Here is a 27,584-nt window from a genome sequence, read left to right on the forward strand (position 1 = left end):
CACCAACTGAAATAATTGTAATGTAGACATACGTTACAGCTGAACTGACACGACCCATGCTTCTGTACAGCAGCTGTTGGTACGCAGCATCACTTTGATAGATGGCAACAAATACAGAGCGGCTTTCATCGGCAAAAACTGAAGAAAATAAATTATGTTTCTCCACATTAGTGATAGGGCAAACTGCCTTAGACCGAACTACAAGCTTTTCCCCTGTTGGAATGAACAGAGGCACCACTAGATGTCACTGTTGCTGTCTGTATTAGATCTAGTTGTAGAGTTGTATATGTGGTTGTAGTGGGTCTGGGAGACAAATATACTTTGTAACGTAGCTGTTTGTTGACGTTTGGTGATGTACATTTATTATCATACTTTTTTCTCGCTATTGTGTAAGTTAATCTTAACTTAGCAACCAGCTAACCAGTTAATTACGGCACGAGAAATTGATTTTGGCTCACTAGCTGACTAACTAGTTTCAGCATAATGTTTGATGTCAACTTTACAGTCTGGATGAGTTAAGAGACACATCCACACCCTCATGCCAAGACGGTTTATGCATCCGGTCCAGAACAACATACTGTATATTATTGATTATTATATTATTGATTATTGTATCACTTTTCAACATTTTGTGTTGAAATGTGTTCTTCCCTGCTCAGACATTTGGACCACAAAGAGGAAAAAATTAACATTTCATTTACAGAATTCTTATGCAAATGAAACCTCAGAGGGTTAGGATGAGTCGGGATTTGGGTCAATTCAAGTTTAAGAAGCAGGTTTCAACTCCCATGATGAGATTCTTACTAAATAAATGAACTCTCATCATTTATCATTTATAGATGGATTGTGGTTTCAGGTTCCATTTTGAATTGCTCGAATTTAAAACATGAAGGAAGTCAAGGAAGTCAACAAAAGGTAATAAAAAAAGAAGTAATAAAATAAAATAAAATAATGGTGGACACAGAAAATCTGTCTCCAAAGTGTGTTTATTTCATGTTTCACATAGTTCATGGTGTCATCTGTACAATATTCATTACAAGTGCCAGGTGTAAAATAATACAGTAGTGATATATAAACTGCTACCGTCATAAAAAAAGTGACATATAAATGAGGTATATGTTAAGGTCAAAGGTGAACTGTGCTCTTCCTGTGAGGATACTTGTCAGTGGATCGATAAAACAATAACATTCAGGAGTGTGTGGAGCCTGGCAGGTGAAGCAAGAATATTTTTAATGTGTGGCCATGATGCAGAAAACGTTTGCACAAATTACTAAAGCGTGGGCACAGTTTAAAAAAAACATTAAAACTTTCTTTTTCTGATGGTAGAGATGGAGTTTGAGAGATTACAATTAATTAAATTGTATTTTTCACCTTGGACTGAAATATCACAAAACACCAGAGTCATACGCTTTACTCAGTAATGGCCATGCATTAAAAAAACAAAAAAAAAGTCACCTGTGGAGTGTAGGAGAGTGTAATCTGTTTCCACCAGAGCGCTGGCTTCGTTTTCTCTTTATTTTCAATGGAAGGCGGGTGCTGTTGCATGTTCTTTCTTTCTTTCTATCTATCAACCAATCAATCAATCTATCAGAAAGTAGGTGTAGCATGTTCCCAACAACGCTGACAGCCAAATACTTTAACTTTTAGTAAAAGAGCATTGTGCTTCCAAAGGGTTTTCAGTGGTTCCCTAGCAACAGTCTGTCTGTCTTTGTGTCTTTCTGTCTCGTCGTCCCATTTCTTTCTCCCGTCTTTCTGTCCACTGTGTACTGATAAAGCTAAATCCCATGAAAGTGGGAATGTAACAAAGGATTCTGGGATAGAAAATGGAGTGTATTGTTGTGTGTTACAATGATTTTCAATCTGTTTCCCGGCCTACTAATATTTTCAAATTAATTTTCCGGTAACACTTTATTTGGATCGTCCAATGTTGAAACTCAACTTCCTATCAAGTGACTTTGATATGTCAAAAAAAAAAAAAAAAAGTCTACTCAGTTTCAAGTGATGCTCAAACGTCTACCGGGTTGATCTTTGGGTTCTGTTACAGGTACGTTTGATCACCTGATAGTTGTGTATCAGCATTGAACTATCCAAATAAAAAGTTCCCCATTTTCCGTTTGATTCAAACTCCTTCAGGTCTTTGGTTGGGATCTGATGATGTTCCAGTCTCCAGGCTCATTCACTCTTGTCTGCATTACTCAACTACTATCCACATTTTGAATTTAAGATGCGTCCATTAAATGTATATTTTAATAGTAACTATAATACCATAATAATAATAATAATAATAATAATCATAATACAATATAATGCTTATTTTTGATGTGCAACTAACACTAAGAGCATATCAGGTATGGCTTGTAAATTGCAGATTGTAGTTTTAGTTCTTTTCTTGCAGGCAGAGTTGCTGTGGAGGCAGAAATAATCTCACTGGTTCAACTGAACCTCAAACTGCGGAGCCAAAGAACTGCAGTTCTTCAGAATGCGAGTTAGCTAAATGTTCCAGAACACGCAGGTCAAGCCCAAGGATCCTGGAGCTCAAGTGATCAGTGTGTGGTGGGAAAGCTGCAGGGACGCAGATCGGTTCGGATCCAGTTCGGATCCAGGCCGATCCACATTACCATGTTGTCTTCCCTTGTTCTTCCCTTCAGTTCGCCCCCTTGTGATGAAATCTCTGATGTACAAAGAATAAACCCTTCTGGTTCTCAGCAAGGGAAGAAAGGTGAGGGATCAACGCAGTCAGAACAGCCTCGCTGCTTCATACAGGAAAGAAGTTTTACTCTCATGTTTGAAATCAAATAAAACTGCAGCTAAAATTGTTTAGTCTCTATAAATAAAGCCTTTTTCTGGATATCGGGTTATTGAAAAAAACTGAAATACTACGCTGCGTCTTTTGACAACCTGCCCACTTTTGAACAGTGCAGCATTATGAAAAATTGAAATGCAGAAATTATATCAAAACTAAAATGCCAAATCAGTACGATTTCTATCAGCCATCGTTCTGTCACATTCATCTCGGATTCAGCGACCAAGGCAGAGTGGTGCATTGTGGGAGAGGAAGCTTGCATTTTCCACCCTTTGTTGAAGCGAGGAAAAAGAAGGGATCGAAGGAGAATAAAAGCTCCCTTGTTTAACAGAAGTTGGAATCGAATTCCGCTTTGTCAGCCATTTTTCATCCGGACATTTTGGGGGTTGGAGGGAAGTTTACCATCTCTGTCTCACCACCAGGGGGCGGTGTCCAGCTGGTTCTGTATCCACTCCACATAGTTAGCCACTCTGGTGTAGACGCCGTACACCCTCTGGCTCCCACACTCCTCCGGCCCGCCCCAGGACACCAACCCGAACACCGCCCACCGCCGGCTGGCCCCGTCCTCCATCACAAACGCGCCCCCGCTGTCGCCCAGGCAGGTGTCCCGCCCCCCCTCGTAGAAGCCGGCGCAGAACATGTTGTCGGTGATGTTGTAGTTGAGGGAGCGCGAGGCGTAGCTGGCCTGGCACTCGTCCTGCGCCACCACCGGCAGCTTGACGTACTGCAGGAGGTCAGAGGTCATGCTGAGGTCAGCGGTCACGGCGGGGTCGGAGGTCAGGGTGGAGGGGTCGCTGGCGGAGGAGGAGGAGGAGGAGGAGGAGGAGGAAACGTTGGGGTTGGAAATCCCCCAACCAGCGACCACACCAAGGGAGTTGGGGAGAGGCATGGGGGGGGCGTCCTGGGAGGAGAGAGAGGTCAGAGGTCACACAATACTGATTCAGCCTATAGCCACGTCATGAAAGCTTTTACATTTGCTGTTTTAAACACCTATGAGGGCTTTAGAAAGAACTCTCCGCTGCACAGGAGGTGATGCAACAGCAACAGCGGTTTGTTTTCCAAGGCAATTTTATTGAATTTAATTTAAAACATTTGCATTTGCATTGTGTATTGGCAAATAAACACAATTTGTACCAATAATATTTGTTTCAGCCTCACTTCAACTGCTGGAAGCTGGCAACAGGCCTTAGAAGGCCTCTGTCCCCAGCCAGTCCATCTTCCACCCCTTTATTGTTGAATTTTTTTTTATCCTGTTGGTTGTTTTATTTTTTGTTGCTGCAGTGGTTTGTGTTGCTTGGCATTTTCTCCTGCTGGCTGCATACTCGCTTGTTTTCTGATCAAAAAGCCAAGTCATCGGCTCCCATGAATCACCTACGGTGGCCCACAGGGGACAGGAGTCGCATGTACAGTGTGTCTGTTTGACAACTCAACAGAAAGTGGACAGGGTGAAATGTAAAAAAGGGAACTAAGTAACTGTAGGTGGCATTGTTGGTCTGCTCATTTTCTGAATTTCCCCCAGAGGATCAATAAGTGCAATCTCATCTCATCTTATTTTTAAGTTGTATTTTGTGAACTTTGTGAATTTTTGCCCTGAGCTCCTGTTAATTTTTGACTGGTGCTTATGTTTCATGCAAACATCATTACACAGTGCCATCCCTTGAGAGATCCCATAGGGTAGAGCACTGCTTATGAACCTCTTTTTTTACAGTCCATGTTATGAACAAAGGGCAGGAGGAAACACAGCTCACTGAGATAAACAGGTGGATCTGATGCCCCAGGATGCTGGTTTAAACCTCCAGACATTCTGTCTTCTTGTGTTCTGAAATGTTAACAATTATAAGCTGATTAATGTGAGGTAGAAGCAGCGTGGTTGCAGAGCATGAATGAAACCTGAGAGGTCCTAACCCTAACCCGGCTATAGCTCAGTGAGGTAAACGGGTCTGTGTTATGTATGAGGTTCCTGGTTTGAATCCCAGCTTTCTCACTCTTAAGGGTTTCCATGTTATTGTTGTCAGTAGTGTGAACACTTGTAGATGAAGTGGAAATAGATCAGATCAGCAGGTGGTTTATCTGTCTCTACAGTCTGGGTGTCGGTTTGATCCCGGGGAGAAATGCTGCTGCTAATCAGCTTGAGATGTTTTTAAGACAATTGAAGCGCTCACCAGGAATGTTTTGGGGAGGGACTCAGCCCTGGCCCTCAGAGGTATCTGGGGTCTGTCACACCACCAGGCCCCCTTTGCACTCAAAGCTCTTCTCTGAGAGCTTTTCAGTCTTTCCTCTGGGGGACGGCTTTCAAAATTCATCAACTTGCTCAGACTTGAACCCACAACCTCAAAAGATTTATGTAGCCTTCTATCACTTTGAGCTACTGGGTCAGTCCACTTCAGAGAGTTTTGTCTCAGAGTTTTTCAGTCTTTACTTGAGATGTTGGCTTTCAAAAAGTAGCTGCAACCTAATAGACTGGAAACTTGGCCTGAACTTTAAACCCAGAACTTTCAGGAAGCTGTGCAGCTCTTTGAGCCACTGGGTCAGTCTGCTGTAGAGCTTTCCAGTCTTTACTCAGGATGTTGGCTTTCCAAATCAACTGACCACCTGAGAGTGGAAGGTGGATTTAACCATTGAACCCACAACTTCAAACCTTTGGGGGGTGTCCAGAGCTTTAGGGTCATATTTCTTCTAAACATGTTTTCTGAGAGTTAAGAACACATGAAGAAAGGTAGTTTCCTGTAGTTGATTCAGATTAAGTGTTAATTTGATGAAAATCGATGATTGAATTTGAATATAAATACTATACTATGCACCTACTATACACCTTGGGCATGGAATAATCTACAAAATGATCTTAAATTAGACACATTTATATCCATTGATTAAGGGCATCATAAAGAATGTGGTGATAGGGACATGTAGTTGTTTTTCTGGAGAGGCTCTGGAGTGTTTGAATAGCTTTTCTTTTATTGTGGATTTTTGTATATGCTGCATTTTAATATGTTGTGATTCTGTATGGCTGCTACCTTGGCCAGGTCTCTCTTGTAAAAGAGATTTTTGATCTCAATGGTAAAATAAAGGTAAAATAAAATAAAATAAATAAATAACATTGATTTTTGTGTCCGTATCTATCTACTTTCACTGTTGTAGGATACAACATTATTATTATTATTATTATTATTATTATTCTGCACAAAGGTGAACAATATTTCCTAGTGGTTTACCACCTGAAAGCTGAGGTGAGCAGTATTTTCTCACAGGACACTTGTCTTCCCATACGACATGACAGACACGGCTGACCCACCTTGCTCTGTGGTGGTGGGAGGCAGACGGGGCGGATGAGCTTGTTAAGCTCCACCCCTTCCCTCAGCTTCACCAATGCGATGTCGTTATTATAGTTATGAGGCTGAAACTCCGGGTGGAGAAAAATCTTTTCCACCGACCGGTTGGTGGCCAGTCGCTTGTCTCTGGCATCATGCAGACCCAGGTAGACCTGAAATGGTCGGAGACAGAGTGGGAAATCACCAGCAGCCACCAGGCTGATACTGCTAGATGTTAGTCTGTATCTGGGAAGTCCTGCCAGTCATCATCTGGAGACCTGCAGCCTGTTGCACCAGTTCTCACTAAGTCTGTGTTTACGCATTAGGCCTATGAAAATTTTAACTGTTGCACCAACTCAAATAATTCTACCGTAATAACTCCAAGACCTGACACCTTCCCCCTACCAGCTGTGAAGTCTTCTGTGAAACAGTTGTTGGCATGAAGCTTCAATCTGATGGATGGGAAACTAGCCAGAGGATCCAGAGGAACAAATACAGAGCGGTTTACAAAACTGAAGAGGAACCAAACTACAGTTTTAGCTAGCTAACAATAAAATAATAGCTTTTACCCTGTTGAAATTAACAGTTACACCACTAGATGTCACTACTGTTGTCTGTATAGTTACATATAGTTGTGGATGCAAAAATGTATGTATGTGGTTGTAGTGGCTATGGGAGACAAACTACAAATCAATCCTAATACTTCTGTACTAGATAATGTACCTATTTGGTGACATTTCTAAGTTATCTATCTTTATCTTCTTTTTGTCATGTTCATGTAAGTTAGCTAATATTGACTTAGGTTACTGTTAATTGGGGCAGGAGAAATTGATTTTGGTTTGCAGGTTATTGGCCATAGAAGGTGAAAGCGTCACTGTCTGTGACAATGTTTTGGTTAGTTTTCCCTTTACACTCTACTAGTTCAGATGTCCTTTCAGTGTCCATGGTGCGTATAAACAAAGACACAGTTTTAGTGTCAGATTAACTAGTTTCAACATGTTTAGTGTCAACTTTTACATCCTGATATGATTGAACATACATTCAGCTGTTGCAGCAGACTGCTGTTCTATTTTTGAATCTAGCTGGATGATAAAGTAGCAAATGAAAGTGGCTGGTGAGTTAAGCCCATTTTGACAAGCAACCAAACCATGGTAGTTGTCGATGGTGGAGAGTGTTCCTCATTCATTTTCCTTTCCAGATTTTCACAGCCAGGGAATCTAACCAGTGACCTGGCACTAGGCTACAACTGTAAAAGAAAATGTAACAGGATCCCTGTAATCTTATTAGATGTGAACCAATTACTGTCCAACCCAAAACAGACTAGAATGTTCTACGAAAACAAGTGAAAGCGTTCTAAAAAAAAAAAAAGTAACTGTTCTACCTCACAACAAGTGAAAACTCATGCAGAGGAATGTCTGCTAAAAACACCAAGTGAAAGCTTTCTCCCGCAGACCTTGACGTGCTCCGGCGCCACGGGGACGACGCTGGTGTCCCTCCGCTGGGACCGCAGGACGTGGGCGGCCGTGAGAACCCAGGATCCAGACAGCAGGGCCCCAGAACCGAACCAGCGGTCCTCAGGAACCCGGGACAGATCCTCCACGCTGAGCAGAACCTGCCAGGGGAACAGGCCGGGCTCGGCGCTACGACCGCCCACGATCCGCTTCACTTGGGCGGGCAGGGCCTGGGAGGGCTGGCCGCAGGCTGGAGTGTTGGATGGTAAAGTAATGTCATTACTTTTTTCAGTAACAGTAGTGTAAGGGACTGGTAAGGGATTTCAATTACAGTTACTAAACCTGAACCCCCTTCAACCTTTTATTTTCTCTCCTTTGATATTTTTGAAAAACATTTTTTTCCAAATCCATTTGTTTTTTCCTCATGTGTATCTTAAGCACATGCAGCAGGTTTACATCAACTATTAAAAAAACAAAACAAAAGATGGAGGGTGAGGGAGAGATGTAGACTTTCAGCAGACTTTAAGAACTGATCTTAGTCACGGATCAAAGAACATTATGAATACTATACTTTGCTCATCACTATCCCAATGAGAGTGAAAAAAGTCTGATTTAATGGGTTTTCATTTCAGGCCTCAAGGTGATAAAAACACAGAATATAAACTGGTAAGAATGAATAACTTTGTAATGCTAACCTGGAAGACAGCTGGGCAGTTTGGTTCCTAGTTCTGAGTTGGTCCAGTCTCCCTTCTCCCCACAGCTGTAGGAACCTATAATACACACACACACACACACACGCGCATTTTATTGCTTGGGTTGTAGAAGAAGAACAAGAAGTCCTGGCCTTGTATAAATCAAACGATCTTAATCTCAGTTAGAATATGGACACAACAACAACAACAACAGATGATGGAGCTTACTGTTGATCTTGGGGTGCAGTTGGAAGGCGTCATCCTTGCAGGTGTAGTGGACAGTAGCACCAAACAGGGTGCTGTTGTCATGGCTACCATACACCACATCGCCCATGGCAACCACCCTCGGACTCCCGCAATCCACCTCTGTATGCGAGACAAGAATATTTTTCAGCGACCAATCAGATTTCACGAACAGATAGAGGAGGAAATGGAGGCAGAGCAGAACTGAGATGGACGTGAAAGAGTTAAAGAGCGCAGGATTCAGAAATATGCGGAGAGGAGGAATAAAACTACAGATTTACATCCTCAGACTCCATGAGAACTCACTGGACCCAACTGGATCCAACTGGACTCAGTTAGACTGAATTGGACTGAACTGGACCCTATTGGACTAAGCTAGACCCAACTGGATCCAACTGGACCCAACTGGACTAAGCTAGACTGAACTGAATGCAGTTGAACCCAATTGACCCAAATGGACTCAGTTAGACTCAACTGGACCCAACTGGACTACGCTAGACCCAACTGGACCCAACTGACAGTTAGACCTAGCTGGATACAGCTAGACCCAGCTTGACTAAACCCACCTGGACCTAAATGAACCCAACTGGACCCAATGGGACTGAACTGGACCCAACTAGACCCATTTGGAGCCAGCTAGACCCAACAGGACCCAACCAGACCCAAGTGGACGCAAGTGGGCCCAGCTGAACCCAACTCAAGTAGACCCAACTAAACCCAACTGGACCCAAGTGGACCCAAATTAATCCAACTGGACCCAACTAGTCCCATTTGGACCCAACTGGAACCTTTGGATTCAAGTCAGGTTGGGATAAATCTCTTACTTAATTGATCAGGTTTGGGTCAGGCTCAGGTTAAAGAATCTTGTTGTAAAATATTATTATTATGATCAATTTCATTATTTAAAAATTATTAGCAGTTTGGCAGAGTCTCAGAGTTCCTGCTCAGCCTCGGTTCAGTCCGCACCAGAGCCATACATCCACAGAGTTTGTCCACCATGTTGACGATTCTCATTGTGTTTGAGTTACATTCACGATAATTGTGTATTCAGTTAAAAGAACAAATAATATACAATATACAAATATACAAATATAACTTGTTTTGGTAACAGCCTTATTCCAGTATATTAATTTATGTACTTGTGCAACACACCATTTGAAAGGCTTCATTAAAACGGTATTGTTGCACTGTTGTAAGTGCATTATGTATTAGGAAGATTTTATGCCATGGGACAGGGGAGCCAAAAAACTGCAATGGCCAAACTCTGCCTATCTTTGGCTCTGGTCAGTGGCATTATGAGCCTGACAACTCCAGTTGGGATGAAATAGCTTGGTTAGACTGTGACAAACTACAAAATGGTCGCATGTTAATGTACGACTCAAATAACATTATGATGTGTGATGCATGTTTGATGTGCTCAAATGAACTGGATAGAGATTGATGATTTATAATCTATGTACTGATGAAACTACATGGTATCTATGTGAAAATATGAACTCTGTAAAAGTCGTATTTAAGTCCTACCTCTCCAAATGTTCATGATCCTAAAGTTCAGTCTCTGGAGGCAGCTGGACATCAAAATAACAGTATTTTCTATTTTTGTTTTTATATATTGATTAAGGCTTTATCACAGATTTGTTTATCAGTATTAAAGTTGCTCTGTACATCATTTTTAACCATCAATCTATCATTATCAAATAAACAGTGCTCCCTTATTCTTATGACAGGAAAATGTATTACTTTATAGGAGCACCGTGTTTCATTTTATTCATCAGTATATCCTTATTGCTCCCTTGATATAATGACTGTAAACCAGTGAGAGCCTGGTGGAGACGGCTGGTCTCCTCTATCTCACACCAGTAGTATTGTTAGTTCTAATGTTTCTCCACATTATGACTACATTTCCCATCAGCCCCCGTTGCTTCCTGCCCCTCCGAGGAGGAGATGATTTCAACAAATATTATTCTGCCGAAACGCCAATGAAAAACCATTGCACAAATGGTTAAAACTTTAGTCCCGCCCACAAAGGCACTGATTGGCTTGATCGTTTCTCCGAGCAAGAAATCAGTGTTGGCTAGAGCAACACCGGACTCTCTGAATCGCTTGTCAAAATCTGAAGAGTGGGCGGGACGGGATTCAGGAGTCTGGAACCAGTCTGGAAGAACAGAACCTCTTCCTGTTTGTGCCTTAACGCAATCCAGCAGATTTCCCTCCAAATCCACCAGGTGGAGAAACAATGGAGAATGCAGAGTTGAAGCTGTTTGTCTCAAAGTTAATGTGGGAATGATTTATTGATGGTAAAATGATGCGTGTAGCACCTTTAAAATGTGATTATTGAGGTACAAATTGGTTCACAGAGACACAAAAATGCAGATTCTTTATTATTTCTTGTTTTTATTGGAAAATAATTCAACTTTAGAGCAAAGTACTAAAAATAGTCTACCAAACATACACTACCAAAGTGAAAAATTGTTTATTCCTATAGTATCTCTACCATTGAAAAGATTTCTGCTAAACAGTACTGGCAGTACTGGCAGCAGCCTACTGGACTGTCAATCATTCTAATCTAGTATCTGATTGGTTAGAGTGCTGGGCAGAGATCGCCGGCTCCTCCCCGTATCTGTTTCTGGAGGGGCGAGAGAAAGAGAGAGAGAGAGAGAGAGAGAGAGAGAGAGAGAGAGAGAGAGAGAGAGAGAGAGAGCATGGAAGGCTTTACTGGTAGCTATGCCAACTCTTGTGGTAAGCAGGGAGTTAGAAATCGTATCTTTGCTTTTGTTTTGTTTCTATATGTATGTTCACTACATTGAAGAAAACCTTCAGTCAGTGCATGTGTTGAGTAAATGCGATAATACACTTAATTAGTACTTGGCTGAACCTCGTACCAAGACACAGCATCCATATCTCCCATACTTCCAGTGAAACACATTTACATTTTACATTTTTGTCATTTAGCTGACTAAAGCAACCCTATTGCAAAGCAATTTAGAATCAGTGCGACAGTAAAATAAGCTTCAATTCCTGGGTTACAAACATTACAAACAACCAAAAATTATGAGATCAAAGGTCAAAGGGGCTCTTGTAATACTCCTGTGACCATAGAAGAGTCATGTAAGAACGAAATGCTTGGAAAATAAATAGAATAAGAGCTAGGAGAGATAGAAATGTTTTTTTTTCCATCTCATTGCTGCTCCAGTGATGGAGGAGAACAGAAAGAGTTTGACTGGGTTCTTACTTTGACACTGAGGAAGACTGCTGCTCCACGATCCATCGCTCTGACAGTCTACCTGGTAGTGGTCTAAATACTCCCCGTCCTGGTAGAGACAGAGACACCGACAGAGGAGAGAGAGAAGAGAGAGAGGGACAAGAAATAGAAAGAGAGGGATAAAGGAAAGAGACAGCAACAGAGAGACACAGAAAGAGAGAGAAAGCAAGAAAGAGAGCAAAAAGCCAAAAAGCTGTAAGTGTGTGTCTCCTCTAACTTTCCATAAAACTGTCAGAAACATTTACAAAGACATCAGTAACATATAAACAGCACATTTCCAAAGCACGATACAATACCTTATGTTCACCTCTAATATCTATAGGATGCAGTCTATAAAACAACCTCAGCCAAGGACTTCAGTTCTCAGCAGTGTTGGGTAAGTTACTGAAAATTTGTAATTAGTTACAGTTACTAGTTACTTCTCTCAAAAAGTAATTGAATTACTTTACCAATTACTACATAATATAAGTAATTAGTTACTAGGGAAAGTAACTTTTGCATTGCTTTACACAATAGATATGTTGTGATAGGCGTATTTATTGTAGCCTGGACAGGCTTCAGATCAGCATTAGTTCACTGTGTGGGCGGAGTTACGCACCGGTAGCAGTGCTGCCAACTCTTTTCCAAGGAAAGCAGCTATTGGCTGCTCAGAAAGTTGCTAGAAGTCGCCAGATGATGTCATAAGATAATTTGCATATCAATATATAATGCTGCACTTGTTATGCACGCCGCAACGTAGCCCGTTTTAATATAAGTGCTGACTCCGCCCACCCGGGCCAGTTTCGGCGTACGCCGGTAACAATTACAAGTGCACCCTATCCTACGGTCCCTGCTCTCAGCAGAGGGAGGAGCTACACTGTGACCATCAGACTCTCTGGATCAGACAAGCAAGTAGAGAAAACCGGCATCAGCAAAACCAATTTATTGTCAAATGCTTTGGGATTCAACTCATTAACTTTGCTTCCCATGGTCAGAAAAAGTCTCCAGATTTGTCGCTTTTGAGACATAAAGTCTCAGGTCGGTCGTCTTTTGATTCACTTGCGCCACCGTAAAATTGGATGATCATAAACCGGATAATCCAGTAACGAGTAACGAGCCCATTTAAATTTCAGTAATTGTAATTGCATTATTAATTTGAAAAAGTAATTAGTTATATTACTAGTTACTGCCAAAAGTAGTGGAATTACAGTAACGTGTTACTTTGTAATGCGTTATTCCCAACACTGGTTCTCAGCTATCCTTTAAAAAGTACCATCATATATTGTGCTGCCAATCATTTTACAGAACAACTCAACCAGGAGAAGCTTTTTGTCAGATGGTGGATATCTCAGTTTGGAATGAGACTCTTCATTTGATCCGGACAGCGATGTGAAAAGCAACTTCGTATGATTACACTAAATGTAGCTGATGCTTTTGAACCACTAGAGGGCGACACAGGCCTCCCTACAACCCAACAAGCCCTGGGCATTAGTGGCAGTGGCAGCAATGGTTTACCTTGCGAGGATTCACGAGATCACGATCACGCGAGAATCCATCTTGCCAGGCTTCAAGTTATGTGGTACAGTGGTGTGGACCAATCAGCGTCCTATGAGGGCAGCAGGGGGCGGCTCCTAAAGAGGCTGCGTAGATGCTGCTGTAACATCAGTTACTTCTGAACTGCAGAGGATTTCTTCATTGAAAGAAGAGCAAAGAACGGCACTGAAGGCTTTTCTGGATGGAAAAGATGTTTTCGCTCTTCTCCCGACCGGCTTCGGCAAGAGTTTGTTTATATGGTTCGTTGATCTGATTGGTTGAAGTTAGCCCGTGATAGATGGTGATAGACAGATGGTTCATCCAATCACCTGCCAAGTATTTTTTGAAAGAGCCTGCCCTTTTCCAAACAGTGTCCAAGGACGACTTCCCAGATGGTTCTGTGTAACAAACCATCTGGCAAGTCAGGTTAAGTAATAGTAGCACTCATATTAATAGCAGTAGTAGTAGTAGCAGTAGTTGTAGTATTAGTAATACTACTACTAAATGTGGTGTGGTAATGTGTTTTATGTGCAATGTCATTTGATTGTGTTTATTCTGAACGGAGCTGCTAAGATGCATGACAAGTTCTATCGTATCATATCGTAATAACAGTAGTAGTAGTAATAGTAGTAGCAGTAGTAGTAGTTGTAGTAATAGTAATAACAGTAGCAGTAGTTGCAGTTGTAGTACTAGTAGTAGCGGTAGCAGTAATACTAGTAGTACAAGTAGCAGTAGTAGTAGTTTTAATCTATATATATTTTCTGAATGTGAAGCACTTTATAACTTTGTTTTTGAAAAAGTGCTGTACTAATGAAGTTAAATAAAACATAACAGTAGCTTAGTAGTAGAAACAGCAGCAGTATAGTAGCAGTAGTGACTGATTGTATTGATCCTTGGACCAAATTTCAGCCAAGTGTGTTTGTAACTTTTTGAGACAGACACACAGGGATGGAAACATAACCTCCTTCCAATCCAAGGGTTCATTCTGATGAAGTCATAGATACACAAAGGTATTTTTAATCATGTTTAATAGGTGTCATACACCCAACTAGTAGAAGTAGAAGCAATTTACATAAAAGATGGCAGTGATTCTACCAGGCTAAGCAGTAACAGTATTGTAGTATTTACCTTTAGCAGTCTGTATCCAGGCTGGCAGGTAACCAGGATGTGGTCTTTAAAGGAGTATTCTGATTGGACGGGGTTCAGCAGGGCCTTGGCTGGGCTCTCAGGTACCGGACACAGACTTCCTGTCAGGACAAAACCAACAACAAGGATAATACTGTGTTAAAAACATGTTTCCTCTCCTTTAAAATTAACTTTAGTTTCTGCTGTGGTGATGGATGTGAGATGAATCGTGTAGGGCGATGGTTTAGTTCAGTTCCTGAATTGTAGATGCATGTGTGTGCATTTGTAGTTTTATCACTGACCTGTAAATATATATGTGGGTCTGTAGTTTTATTACTGACCTGTAAATATGTACGTGGGTCTGTAGATTTATTACTGACCTGTAGATGTGTATGTGGGTCTGTAGTTTTATCACTGACCTGCATGTCTGTGGGTCTGTAGATTTATTACTGACCTGTAGATGTGTATGTGGGTCTGTAGTTTTATCACTGACCTGTAGATGTGTATGTGGGTCTGTAGTTTTACTACTGACCTGCATGTGTGTGGGTCTGTAGTTTTATTACTGACCTGTAGATGTGTGTGTGGGTCTGTAGTTTTATTACTGACCTGCATGTGTGGGTCTGTAGTTTTATTACTGACCTGTAGATGTGTGTGTGGGTCTGTAGTTTTATTACTGACCTGTAGATGTGTGTGTGGGTCTGTAGTTTTATTACTGACCTGCATGTGTGGGTCTGTAGTTTTATTACTGACCTGTAGATGTGTGTGTGGGTCTGTAGTTTTATTACTGACCTGCATGTGTGGGTCTGTAGTTTTATTACTGACCTGTAGATGTGTATGTGGGTCTGTAGTTTTATCACTGACCTGTAGATGTGTATGTGGGTCTGTAGTTTTATCACTGACCTGTAGATGTGTATGTGAGCCTCCAGCCCAGGTTTTCTCCAGAGTTGTCGCTGTGGAAGAAGATCTGGACCAGGTTGCTGTCGGTCTGGATCAGACCTGGAGAACGATCACCACAGAACGGACCGAACTCCCTGCTGCCAGCTTTCACCTGCAGCAGAAACACAAGATTAGCATTAGCATTAGCATTAGCATTAGCATTAGCTGTAGCAGCTGCAGCAGTATTAGCAGCAATAGTAGTAGTAGAAGTAAAGGTAGCAGTAGCAGACATGGACACGAATACATAAATATGTATCATTTTACAAATTACAATACAAACGTGTCAAAATTAATTACAAAATACTGGTATCAAGAAATGTATTTAAATAAAATATAGTGTATGTCATTTGTATTTTGAAAATACAAAAAATATAATGAAGAAACTGTAAATTCCAAACTGTCCCGCTGGTCAACTTATGTACATTCTGTTTATACATATTTTGGCTAGCCATAGTATTAGTAGTAGTATTATTAGTAATAGCAGTAGTATTATTAGTAGTATTAGTACTACTACTAGTAGTAGTAGTACAGAACCGTCATTTTTCAAAACTCTAGACACAAAACTCACAACCGATGATCAAAAATCACATTTTTCAAACTCTAACACTTCTTCCAGTTGCTTGGATACAATCCACATAAACCTGAGATCATTTGTTCATTGAACTAAAATCACCTGTTCAAAATGACACAACTTAACATCAAAGTATTACCATTTCAAAATGCAATTCACACATTACATCTGAGATGACTGTCTATTCATTTCATCACAATGATCTAAGTATCAATTGATACAACTGCTCAAAATGATAAGTAACTGCTGCCTTACTCTTAATGCAGTTTTATGGAAACTGATGAACAATATTCCATGTTTAGATCATGAAAGTTTCAGGATAACGAGATCCAATTACCGTGGAACATGAACCAATTGGACTACATTATCTGTGGGTGTAATATTTCATCATCATTCTTTATCAGACTGTTTCTGTGGTCCATGTTCCACTTTTCCAGACCATATTTTCAGATTTCAGAAGATTTTTCCCCAGATGTTTGGCTAATGAAAACATCCACTGTGATGTGGATGAGAACCTGAGGCCAAATCCACAAGACAGGGCTGATGGAAATATAGAAGTACAGTAATCAATCCTTTGTTTTGCTTTTTACAGTGAGCCAGCTGACGTTTTACAGTACTGTAGTTTTTTTTTCTTTTTTGTAGCTAATTATTTTTGCTTTGATTCAAAGAAACCTGTTGTGATTTTATGTATTGTATTTCATCAATACAGTAAATTTCAGATTTTGTTCAGTGATTCCACTGTCTGTAGTATTCTCTCTACTAGTCCTTTTACAGTGATGTATTTACGTGTAGTACCATGATGAAACATGTATGACATATTTTGTACTACAATATTTAATGATTGTATGAACAACTAAACAGTGAAACTATCGGTATCTTGTGTGTGGGTGATCTAAATTAATGTTCCTATTTCATGATAAATGAGTTATTTGAACCAATGATTCTGCAGGTGCAAGGTTTCTTTAAAGATATGAACGCACAATGCAATGTCATTATCATTTTTATTATTATTATTATTATTATTATTATTAACGAAGCATCGCGTTAGTTCATGCAGGACACGGATGTCACGCGTTGCTAGTCATCTACCAGCTGATCACCACACACCAATCATAATCCATTCTCATAACAAGGCGGTCTATTTAAATGGCCTCCTACACTGATTCCTGCTTCACATTGTTGCTGCTCCTACCTGCTACAAGTTGCCGCTGGTCGCGCTGATTTCTCGGGCTCAAGATGTCTCATTTTTGTCGGATGAAGAATGTCAGGAGGCAGCACCATCGGCCTCCAAACCCGCTGTCGGAGCTCCTATCTCGCAAACTACAGTCTTGTAATACCGCTTCAAGAAGGCATTGTCCAGGAAAGAATGGCGTAACGCGCGACTCATCCCGCCGCGACTCTCGCAAAGGAGCGAGAGTCCGAACTCTGATTACGAGCCGACGGCCGGTCATGATATCCAGCTCTCACGCCGGGTTCAGACCGCAAGCGTAACGCCGGGTTCAGACCGCAAGCGTAAGCGCCGCGAAGCGCCGCGAAGCGTCAATTCACGCGCGAGCAGGAGCCTGGCTGTTCACACCAGACGCGCATTTCTCCGCGCCGGTCACCAAGCGATTCTGCTCTACAGGAGGAGAAAACCCCGTGGAAACAGGCTGTAGCTGCTGACACTGTGTTCCAACAGCCACCAAAGCTTCATCTCTTCACTGCTGTCCTTGTAGAAACACTGCTGACAGCTCACTGGACTTTTCCACATCAGGGATGAACTTTATATTTTCCATCTTCTTAATTTCCCCCTTTCTTCACAAACTCCCTCATATCAAAGCTGTCACGTTTATTTGTTTGTTTTCTCAGCAAGAGTCGTGACTTGTGATCAGGCAATAATTAGGAAAGCCTAGGGGACCGAGATATCTCTCGCTCCCCCTCTCTCTATCTCTGTCTCTTTAAATAATGACATATAGGCCTAAATAAATTAAGTAGCCTATAAATAAACAAACTTAAACATGTATCCTTGTTTACTTTTGTGGTAACTCAATAACAGATGCAATTTTCAAAAGACAAGTGATAATTCAAAACCAGATAGATCATCATCCTACAATGTATTGCATTTAAAACTTGCATCAGTGCAGATTGATTCATCAACAACAACAGTGAAGACCCTGGTAAGTTGATCATTTAATATATTTGTGATTCTGTGGTGATATAATGGAGATATGACCATCTATAGTGTTTTCTATGGCGTTTTCCTGTGAAATGCGCGCCGCGGCTCGCGGAGAAAATAGACCAGACGCCGAAACTGGCGCTCCAGATCGCGAGCCGGCCGCGGAGCTCCGCGCCAAGGCGCGGCGCGGCGCGCCCGGTCTGAACGGTCAAATCGGTTAACATGGGCGCCGAAAGGAAACTGGCTCCGCTTCGCGGCGCTTCGCGGCGCTTACGCTTGCGGTCTGAACCCGGCGTAAGCGCCGCGAAGCGCCGCGAAGCGTCAATTCACGCGCGAGCAGGAGCCTGGCTGTTCACACCAGACGCGCATTTCTCCGTGCCGGTCACCAAGCGATTCTGCTCTACAGGAGGAGAAAACCCCGTGGAAACAGGCTGTAGCTGCTGACACTGTGTTCCAACAGCCACCAAAGCTTCATCTGTTCACTGCTGTCCTTGTAGAAACACTGCCGACAGCTCACTGGACTTTTCCACATCAGGGATGAACTTTATATTTTCCATCTTCTTAATTTCCCCCTTTCTTCACAAACTCCCTCATATCAAAGCTGTCACGTTTATTTGTTTGTTTTCTCAGCAAGAGTCGTGACTTGTGATCAGGCAATAATTAGGAAAGCCTAGGGGACCTAGATATCTCTCGCTCCCCCTCTCTCTATCTCTGTCTCTTTAAATAATGACATATAGGCCTAAATAAATTAAGTAGCCTATAAATAAACAAACTTAAACATGTATCCTTGTTTACTTTTGTGGTAACTCAATAACAGATGCAATTTTCAAAAGACAAGTGATAATTCAAAACCAGATAGATCATCATCCTACAATGTGTTGCATTTAAAACTTGCATCAGTGCAGATTGATTCATCAACAACAACAGTGAAGACCCTGGTAAGTTGATCATTTAATATATTTGTGATTCTGTGGTGATATAATGGAGATATGACCATCTATAGTGTTTTCTATGGTGTTTTCCTGTGAAATGCGCGCCGCGGCTCGCGGAGAAAATAGACCAGACGCCGAAACTGGCGCTCCAGATCGTGACGCCGGGTTCAGACCGCAAGCGTAAGCGCCGCGAAGCGCCGCCAAGCGTCAATTCACGCGCGAGCAGGAGCCTGGCTGTTCACACCAGACGCGCATTTCTCCGCGCCGGTCACCAAGCGATTCTGCTCTACAGGAGGAGAAAACCCTGTGGAAACAGGCTGTAGCTGCTGACACTGTGTTCCAACAGCCACCAAAGCTTCATCTGTTCACTGCTGTCCTTGTAGAAACACTGCTGACAGCTCACTGGACTTTTCCACATCAGGGATGAACTTTATATTTTCCATCTTCTTAATTTCCCCCTTTCTTCACAAACTCCCTCATATCAAAGCTGTCACGTTTATTTGTTTGTTTTCTCAGCAAGAGTCGTGACTTGTGATCAGGCAATAATTAGTTGTAGTAGTGGTAGTAGCAGTAGTAGTCGTCTAATTATTATTATTATCAATATAATATCATATAGCCGTGTGTGTTTGTGTGTGTGTGTTCGTGTTAGAGTGTGTGCGTGTGTGTGTGTGTGTGTGTGTATGTATCCGTGTGCGTGTTAGTGTGTGTGTGTTAGTGTTGTAGTCGAGACCACCTAAACCGAGACCGAGTCAAGACCAAGACCAGAGCGTATCAAGTCCGAGTCAAGACCAAGACTTTGAGGGGGCGAGACCGAGTCAAGACCAAGACTGAAGGGGGGCGAGACCGAGTCAAGACCGAGACCAGACCAATGCGAGTCCATTTTCAAGACCATGTAATCAGAGTGATGGCTCAACATTTACACCATTTCTCTGCTAAAATTCAAAAAGAAAGAAAGCATTATTTAGGAATTTAAGTAAAATACAAATGGATGTACAGTATGTACTCAGTGACGGAAGGCAATCTTTTGAAACATTGCAATTTGATTTCACTGACCTTTGGAAAGGCTCAAGACAGCGGGCAGAATGAAACAGAAGTGTTAAAACACCCTGAGCAGATAGCTTCACTAAAACATTCAAAATTATTATCAGGTTATAGCTGACCCTTGCTTTTATGTCACAGTGTATAATTATTTTGATTCCTGAAATGAGAAGAAACATAAACTTACTGTCATGTATAGGCTACAAATTGTTTTTATGTTATAGTGTTTTGACTTTGACCAATGTGCCAACTTGCCCCGCTCTCCCCTACTCAGTCTGCCAGAGCCCCGCTGTGCAGACCAAAGTGAAACTTAAAATTCCACAATTTACTCTCCTGTGTCAGTAACGGTATAAACAGTAACCTGATAACACGTCTTCTGCTGCACTACAGACTTTAACGGTAACGTTATTACCTTGTGGAATTTAAGCCTAACATTAGTGGAATTATAATTTAACCGATAACTGTGTCGCAATGCTTTAATGCACCGCATTGAATTGAACGCCCATGTGCCTGTATGGAATCGGTGCTTGTTCTTAGAACTGTTTTGCAAAACTCTCTGTGATTTCTGTAGGCAAATTGTATTATTCTCATTCTCTCCTCCTCAGCCACACATGGTGCTCTCTCCCCCTGTCTCTCTCCTCCTGTATCCTGCGTTCTCTTTCTTGGCGCAGCTCAGAGGGGGGTGAGTGAGGGTGGCAGCGTTTAATGGTTAATAAACTGTAAAACGTAAAATAAGCCAAGTTATCGGTTGCAATTTGAAGGGGAAAGTTTTATATCCAATCAATAAATCAGACAATGCACCGGCAGGTAATGATGTTACTGCACTTGTGGTCTCGACTGGTCTTGAAATAAAATTCCGAGTCCTCTTTGTCCGAGACCGAGTCAAGACCGAGTAAAAATGCAGTCGAGTCCGAGACGAGACCGAGACCATCACAATGTGGTCTTAAGACCGGTCTCGAGACCAAGACCGATCTCGAGTACTACAACACTAGTGTGTGTGTGTGTGTGTGTGTGTGTGTGTGTGTGTGTGTGTGTGTGTGTGCGTGCTCCTGACCTTGACGTAGTCGTAGGGACAGCTGACGTCGGGGTGATCCTCCACGTCGAAGCTCTGGTCAAACTGGAGGCGGAGCCTGAGGCCCGGCTCCGCCTCGATGCGGTACACACAGTCTGAGCTCTTGGGATACGGCCGGGGGAAGTCAGCACTGCTCAGCACGCCTGAGCGCTCCCGAAACACACTGTCACTGCACTCCACTGCACACACACACACACACACACACACACACACACACACACACACACGCACACGCACAAAGTAAAAGGTTTTAAAAGGAATACAGGAAACTGCCCTGCTAGTCAACCTGCGTACATTCTGTTTATATATAAATACATAAGTACTGTACATACATTCATATGCACATACCTACAGCCTTTACATACATACATAGGCTACATACAATTACTCTTAAAACATTATAAATGAGCTTCATAACCCATTATGAACCACTCTAATAATAATAATAATAATAACTTTATTTGTATAGCACTTTTCTAAAAACAATGTTTACAAAGTGCTTCACATACAGTAAAATCCAACAGCAGCAATAAAAGAAAATAGGCATAAAAAGTAAAATATGATGTAGACAGGTACAACTAAAAAAACACAAACCATCTAGGTAGTTATAGATGGTGTCATAAGACATTATAGGCATGTTCATAGTTTGTTATTGCTGCTAGGGCTGAACGATTTTGAAAAAATATCTAATTGCGATTATTTTCACTGATATTGCAATTGCGATATGATTTGCGATATTAGAGGGAATGATCATTTTTACATCGTTATTCTCATTTTCATTGAAAAACGTATTAAAATGATTACGGTGTGATTTTTGCGGGGATCTGTACCAAACAAAGATGTTTTCTTAAGTCTGTAGAATATGATGTGTAGGCCAGGACCACAATATTTACTTTAAAATAATATTTTGACACATTTCACCTTTAACTAATATTGCACCTCCTGCGATTTGAAAATTGCAGCAGGCCATGTTGTGATTTCGCTAAAATTTCGATTAATTGTTCAGCCCTAATAGCTGCACTTATGTCTGATAAACACATAATTCATAGGAAGTGTCACCTAAAATGCAAATATGAAAATCAGGATGAACTCTGACCTCCAGTCTGATCAACAATAATCAAACAGAATCATCAATCATCAAACAGAAATCAATTCTATTTTCTGAAAAGGATTAACTCATGCCTCATGAGTTGTGAGATGATTTATGGGAAATGTCTGTCTAGTTTTTGTCTGATTGTTCTTTACTTTTTGCTTTTTTTTTTTTTTTGTGAAATTTTGAACAGTTTTCAACCTTTTCAGAACCACTGCTGTAAATGAGGCAGCAGCATCACCTGATACAGGATAAATGGAAATGATGACAAAAAGTGTGTGTACGTGTGTGTGTGTGTGTGTGTGTGTGTGTGTGAGCCTCCTCCGTGCAGAACCATGCAGGAAATGTAAATATTTACCACCAATCAGCAGCCACTATCAGTCAGATGGAGGTTAGAGTCCAGACACAAAACAGACCTGCAACTAGGCTACACACACACACACACACACACACACACACACGCGCACACACACACACACACACACGCCCCCCCCCTTTATTTATCCTGCATCTATTCTGCATTAGTACTGAACACAGTTGTAGCCATTTGACTTCTATGGAGCCAATATTGTCCTGTTATTAAAATGGGATCTGGTCCGGTGCAGTTTGATTGATTACATAATACACTGATTGATTGATTATATAATTATAGAATTGATCAGCATCACATTGGTTGTCCATAACCTTCTTATCCTGAACTGATTCTGATCAGAGTCCACACAAGTATGCATCAATATGCATACTTTCTGTTTCAGAGGCTTTTCCACCCTGATGAGGAGAAAACTCTGAATGCTGGGAGTTTTACGGCATAAAAATGAGGGGGGATCAATCTGTTGACCCCAGCACAGGGAGGTCAGAGGTCAGGGTGTGGAGCTGGTAGGACTCTCCCTGATCATACATTTTTAGATTTCAGGTAATTTGGCTGAAAGTGGAGAAACGTTCTCCACATTTTTACATTTTAGTCATTCAGCTGACTGTCTGATCCAGAGAGACTTACAATCAGGTCAACAGTCGGATTAGCTTCAATTCCCGCATCGCCAACAATACCGCAACCAGCAGTAAGGAGGTCAAAGGTCAGAGTCTTAGTGCTCTTACAATATTTCTGTTACCAAAGAACGATCATATGGGAGTGAGTGAAAAGAAATGAGAGCTGAAAGGGATTTCTTTTAGAGAGGAAGCAGAGTGAGTAAAGAAGGGAAATCAGTCAGTGGGAAGAAGGTAATGTGAAGCTACTTCAGTTCAGTTCTTCATCAGATCAGTGCGTTACATTTGCATCTAGAAACAGGGTGAACTGGAAGTGAATTGACCCCAACACTAATCCTGGAGCTGCTGCACTGAGACTGACTTGACTGCGAACTCCTAGAACGGTTGTTTGAGCTCTTACACCCAAATGAGCTTACGTCTTTGTGGGATATAACGCTATGTGAATTGTATTTCAGAGCGGATTTGCCCTTTTAAGGTGGAATTCCATCGGTCTAATCCAGATTAGAGTCTGCTGTTCCTGCCAACAAGTCACAGCCTCAACGAAGCACAGTATACCGCTGGAACTAAATAACACGCCTGGGCTTTCAGTCATACATGAAGGGCTTCATTCCAACACGCTCTAATGTAGATCCATTTTGGAAAAACTTTGCTACCTGGAGCTCATACATGATACATGACTCTGTTCTGAATTATTTTATAAGCAGCTGTCTTCACATGACTCCTCACTTCAACACAACACAGAATGAGCTTCACTTTCATGCCAGCAGTCAGTATGGCAGAGTGTTTGTTATTATTTTATAACAGAGGATATCTCATTTCAGAACAAAACTATTCATATGTATTGTCGAAAGTATAGGTACGGTATATAATGAATATAATCAATATATAATATATCACACTTTATATATATCATGTACATATCATATCATATATGATATATAGGCTATATATATGATGTATACAGTATATACTACAGATTTATACCATGGTCTGGGTGAATTCTCGATCCTGATTGGCTGCAGGGTGTCCATTAATTCCTGATAATGGACACCTACTAAGTAGTTCCAGTGAAACTGTCTGTTCACCGTTCTAAATTAATGCGCTGGCTACGTAGCATCAGCCTGTATCTAAAATGAGTAACCATAGCAACAGCCTCATCCTCTGAACACCACAGGATGGAGACTGTAACACACAAGCTGCAGGAAGTACACTGCCCCTCTGAACTGAGACTCTGCATCACATCCCATTCGCTGTTCAACTCTCTGCTTCAGGCTGCGGCCCACAGACACAGGGCCGATCTCATCTGTTCGTGAAAATCTTGATATTGATTTGGGGACAATGACATGGCTGATAGCTAGCTAGTCTTGTTGTTAAACATACTGTCAAATTATATTTACTGTTTGTTATTGACTTTGAATGTTGCTAGCATAACGTTAGCTTTCTGGCTCCTAGCTGAGCCAAAGGGTTCTATGAGCTGAGCGGACTAGAAATATCTCCTGATGCCAAGTCCTATCTAAGGTTCGTCCTATTTACTGGAGCAGTGAACAACGTTTCCGTTGCATAAGAACCTTATGGGACGGTAATGATTGTTCCAGGTATTAGTCAAACCCTCAGGTGTTACCAGGGAAACTGAGTTATGGCTCGTGAAAAACTTTAGATTTTGATTACAAAACGCATGAAAATATAAATTAATGGTCTTCATTTTTTTTTCTTTGGCAAGTGACCATGGTATAAGCGGGATAATGCCCTTCGAGGAGTCCATTATCAGGAATTAATGGACGACGGGGAGGCCAGAACTCTAAAGAACAGGTCCCCATTGACTTCAGTTGTTTTGGAGAAGGCTGCTACCAAGTTGTGCTGCAGCCTCCCTGTGTGTTATATGGACTACCAAACTTCACCTGAGTTTCATTTGGCATGAGGGGGAGGAGATGATGACAGAATTTTCATTTTTGGGTGAACTATTCCTTTAAAGGGATAACCAACTAAAATATGCAATTTCTCATTAAAATGTTTTTTTAGTCATTGTTTGGTGTAAAAAACAAAAACATGTGAGACTCTGCAGTTGTTTCTCCGCTGAGAAAAGCCGATCGGTTGATTTCTCCGTTCTGCTGCGGATTAAAAAACGACTTTCACACGTCAGAGTGGGAAATCCAATCAGAAGTCGACCTCAACACACTGCTCTCTCTCTCTCCCTCTCTCTCTCCCTCTCCTCTCTCTGTCTGTCTCTCTCTGTCTGTCTGTCTCTCTCTCTCCCTCTCTCCCCCCTCTCTCTCTCTCCCTCTCTCTGTCTGTCTGTCTGTCTGTCTGTCTGTCTGTCTGTCTGTCTGTCTGTCTGTCTGTCTGTCTGTCTGTCTGTCTCTCTCTCTCTCTCTCTCTCTCTCTCTCTCTCTGTCTGTCTGTCTGTCTCTCTCTCTCTCTCTCTCTCTCTCTCTCTCTCTCTCCCTCTCTCTCTCTGTCTGTCTGTCTCTCTCTCTCCCTCTCTCCCCCCCTCTCTCTGTCTCTCTCTCTCTCTCTCCCCTCCCTCCCTCCCTCTGTCTGTCTGTCTGTCTGTCTGTCTGTCTGTCTGTCTGTCTGTCTGTCTGTCTGTCTGTCTGTCTGTCTGTCTGTCTGTCTCTCTCTCTCTCTCTCTCTCTCTCTCTCTCTCTCTCTCTCTCTCTCTCTCTCTCTCTCTCTCTCTGTGTGTTTCACTATAGAAAATGCAGCAGCCAAAAGCTCCATTTTATTACAGCTATTGAATGTTAGGAACGGAGACAAATCCCTAACAACTGCAAGTTGATGTGGAAATTAAGTATTGAACTTGAAAAAGCCTGAAAGTAGTGAGTCTCCAAAGTAGTGAACGAACATAAGGATAAGAAACAGGACAAAACACCACAGGTCGCTAACTTGCTCCCTGGTTATTACAGGGGTTGGCATGGCAACATGTCCGACACAGCTAACCCTGCTTATGGACACACGTCTCTGACATGTTGAAAATAACTGTTGTTTAGCAGCTCGTTTAATTCACTTGAACTTTCATCAACCCCATTTACTGTCACTTTCTCATACTCAGGTGTGTGTGTGTGTGTGTGTGTGTGAGGGGGGGGGTGTTATGGTGATAAAATATTTTCTATCACAGCAATGAAACAGCGGGTTGCCCAGTTGTTAGTGAGCCTGACCCGTAACAGAAACGTCACAGGTTTGATCCCCACAACAGCCATGTGTGTTGATGAAGTGTTTTGTATTTCTGGATAAAACTGTGAGATAAATGCCTAAAATGTAAAAAAAATAAATAAAAAATGAAGAAGGCTCATACTGGTTGTAAAACTCAAACAGACATTCTGTGAGTCTCCTGATATCTAATTCATCAAAACCACTGTATAGTCCTATTATTATGACTACACATCCATCCAGATTTCATTATTCAATGTTTAAAAAAAAAGTAGAATAGTTTGGGTGGATCTCTATTACATATCTGTATATAAATAATTATATGAGTTGTTTTAGTGTGTAATTTCCCTTTAACATCTCTGGAAAGCAGATTTGGATTTAAATGGATTTACAACCATACACATACACATCACATACACACACACACACACACACACACACACACACACGCACCTCGGCAGGTCCGGTTGTCAGAGTGCAGCAGGTAACCATAGCGACAGGAACAGTAGTAACCGCCGATGTAGTTGTGACAGAAATGATCGCAGAGTAGATCCTCATCGCTCCTATCTCTGCACTCGTCTACATCTGGAGAGATGGAGGGATGGAGGGAGGGAAGGGGGGGTGGGAGAGAGAGGGTAGAGAGGAAGAGAGAATAAGGGAGAGACAAATGGGAAAGAGAGGGAGAGAAAAAGGGATGAGGCGAGGGATGAAAGAAACAGAGATAAAAAGATAGAGGAGGGAAATAAAAGGGAGAGGAAGAGATAGGAAGGGATGGAGAGAGAAGGAAAAAGATGAGGGAGAGCACGAGGGATAGAGAAGTGGAGAGAGGGAGGGATGGACGGAGAAGGAGAGAGGGAGAGGTGTGAATAGTGAGAGGCAGGGAGAGAGACATGGGGGATAAATGGGGATGAGAGAGGAAGAAAAAGACAGAAAGGAGAAGAGAGAGAGGGAAAAATAAAGCAAGGAAGAAAGGGATGAAATGGAGAGAGAGATGGAGGAAGGAGAGATGTATAGCAGAACATCAAAAAGTTGATTTAATGACAAAACTGGATCTATCTATCTATGTATCTATCTATCTATCTATGTATCTATCTGACATTTTTTTCCTTTTTTACAATAAATATCACAGAATATATTCAGCAAGCAACCACAGTCCCTTACACACAACACACTTTCTCTAGTATCAAACTGGAAATTGAAGAAAAACATATTCATCCGAAATATTTCTTTCCACTGTCTAGACTAGAGTTTCCCTACAAAATG

The 27,584-nt window shown here is 41.7% G+C and overlaps 1 protein-coding gene across 1 annotated transcript; it reads right to left on the bottom strand.

Moving 5' to 3' along the window:
• Nucleotides 1-3,215: 3,215 nt before the first annotated feature.
• masp1 (MBL associated serine protease 1) lies at nt 3,216-26,910 on the bottom strand (the record flags this gene model as incomplete). Its single annotated transcript, XM_071539378.1, has 10 exons — nt 3,216-3,704; nt 6,096-6,284; nt 7,565-7,812; nt 8,258-8,332; nt 8,483-8,620; nt 11,730-11,808; nt 14,400-14,518; nt 15,297-15,444; nt 21,083-21,279; nt 26,775-26,910. Coding segments are annotated over 10 exons (1,818 nt in total), but the record flags the coding sequence as incomplete, so codon positions are not given.
• Between the last annotated feature and the right edge of the window lie 674 nt (nt 26,911-27,584).

Source organism: Centroberyx affinis, unplaced genomic scaffold, assembly GCF_046629955.1.
Source record: "Centroberyx affinis isolate AG114_WGS23_722 - 3 ecotype Tasmania unplaced genomic scaffold, CSIRO-AGI_Caff_v1 ptg003444l_1, whole genome shotgun sequence".
Classification (NCBI taxonomy): Eukaryota; Metazoa; Chordata; class Actinopteri; order Beryciformes; family Berycidae; genus Centroberyx; species Centroberyx affinis.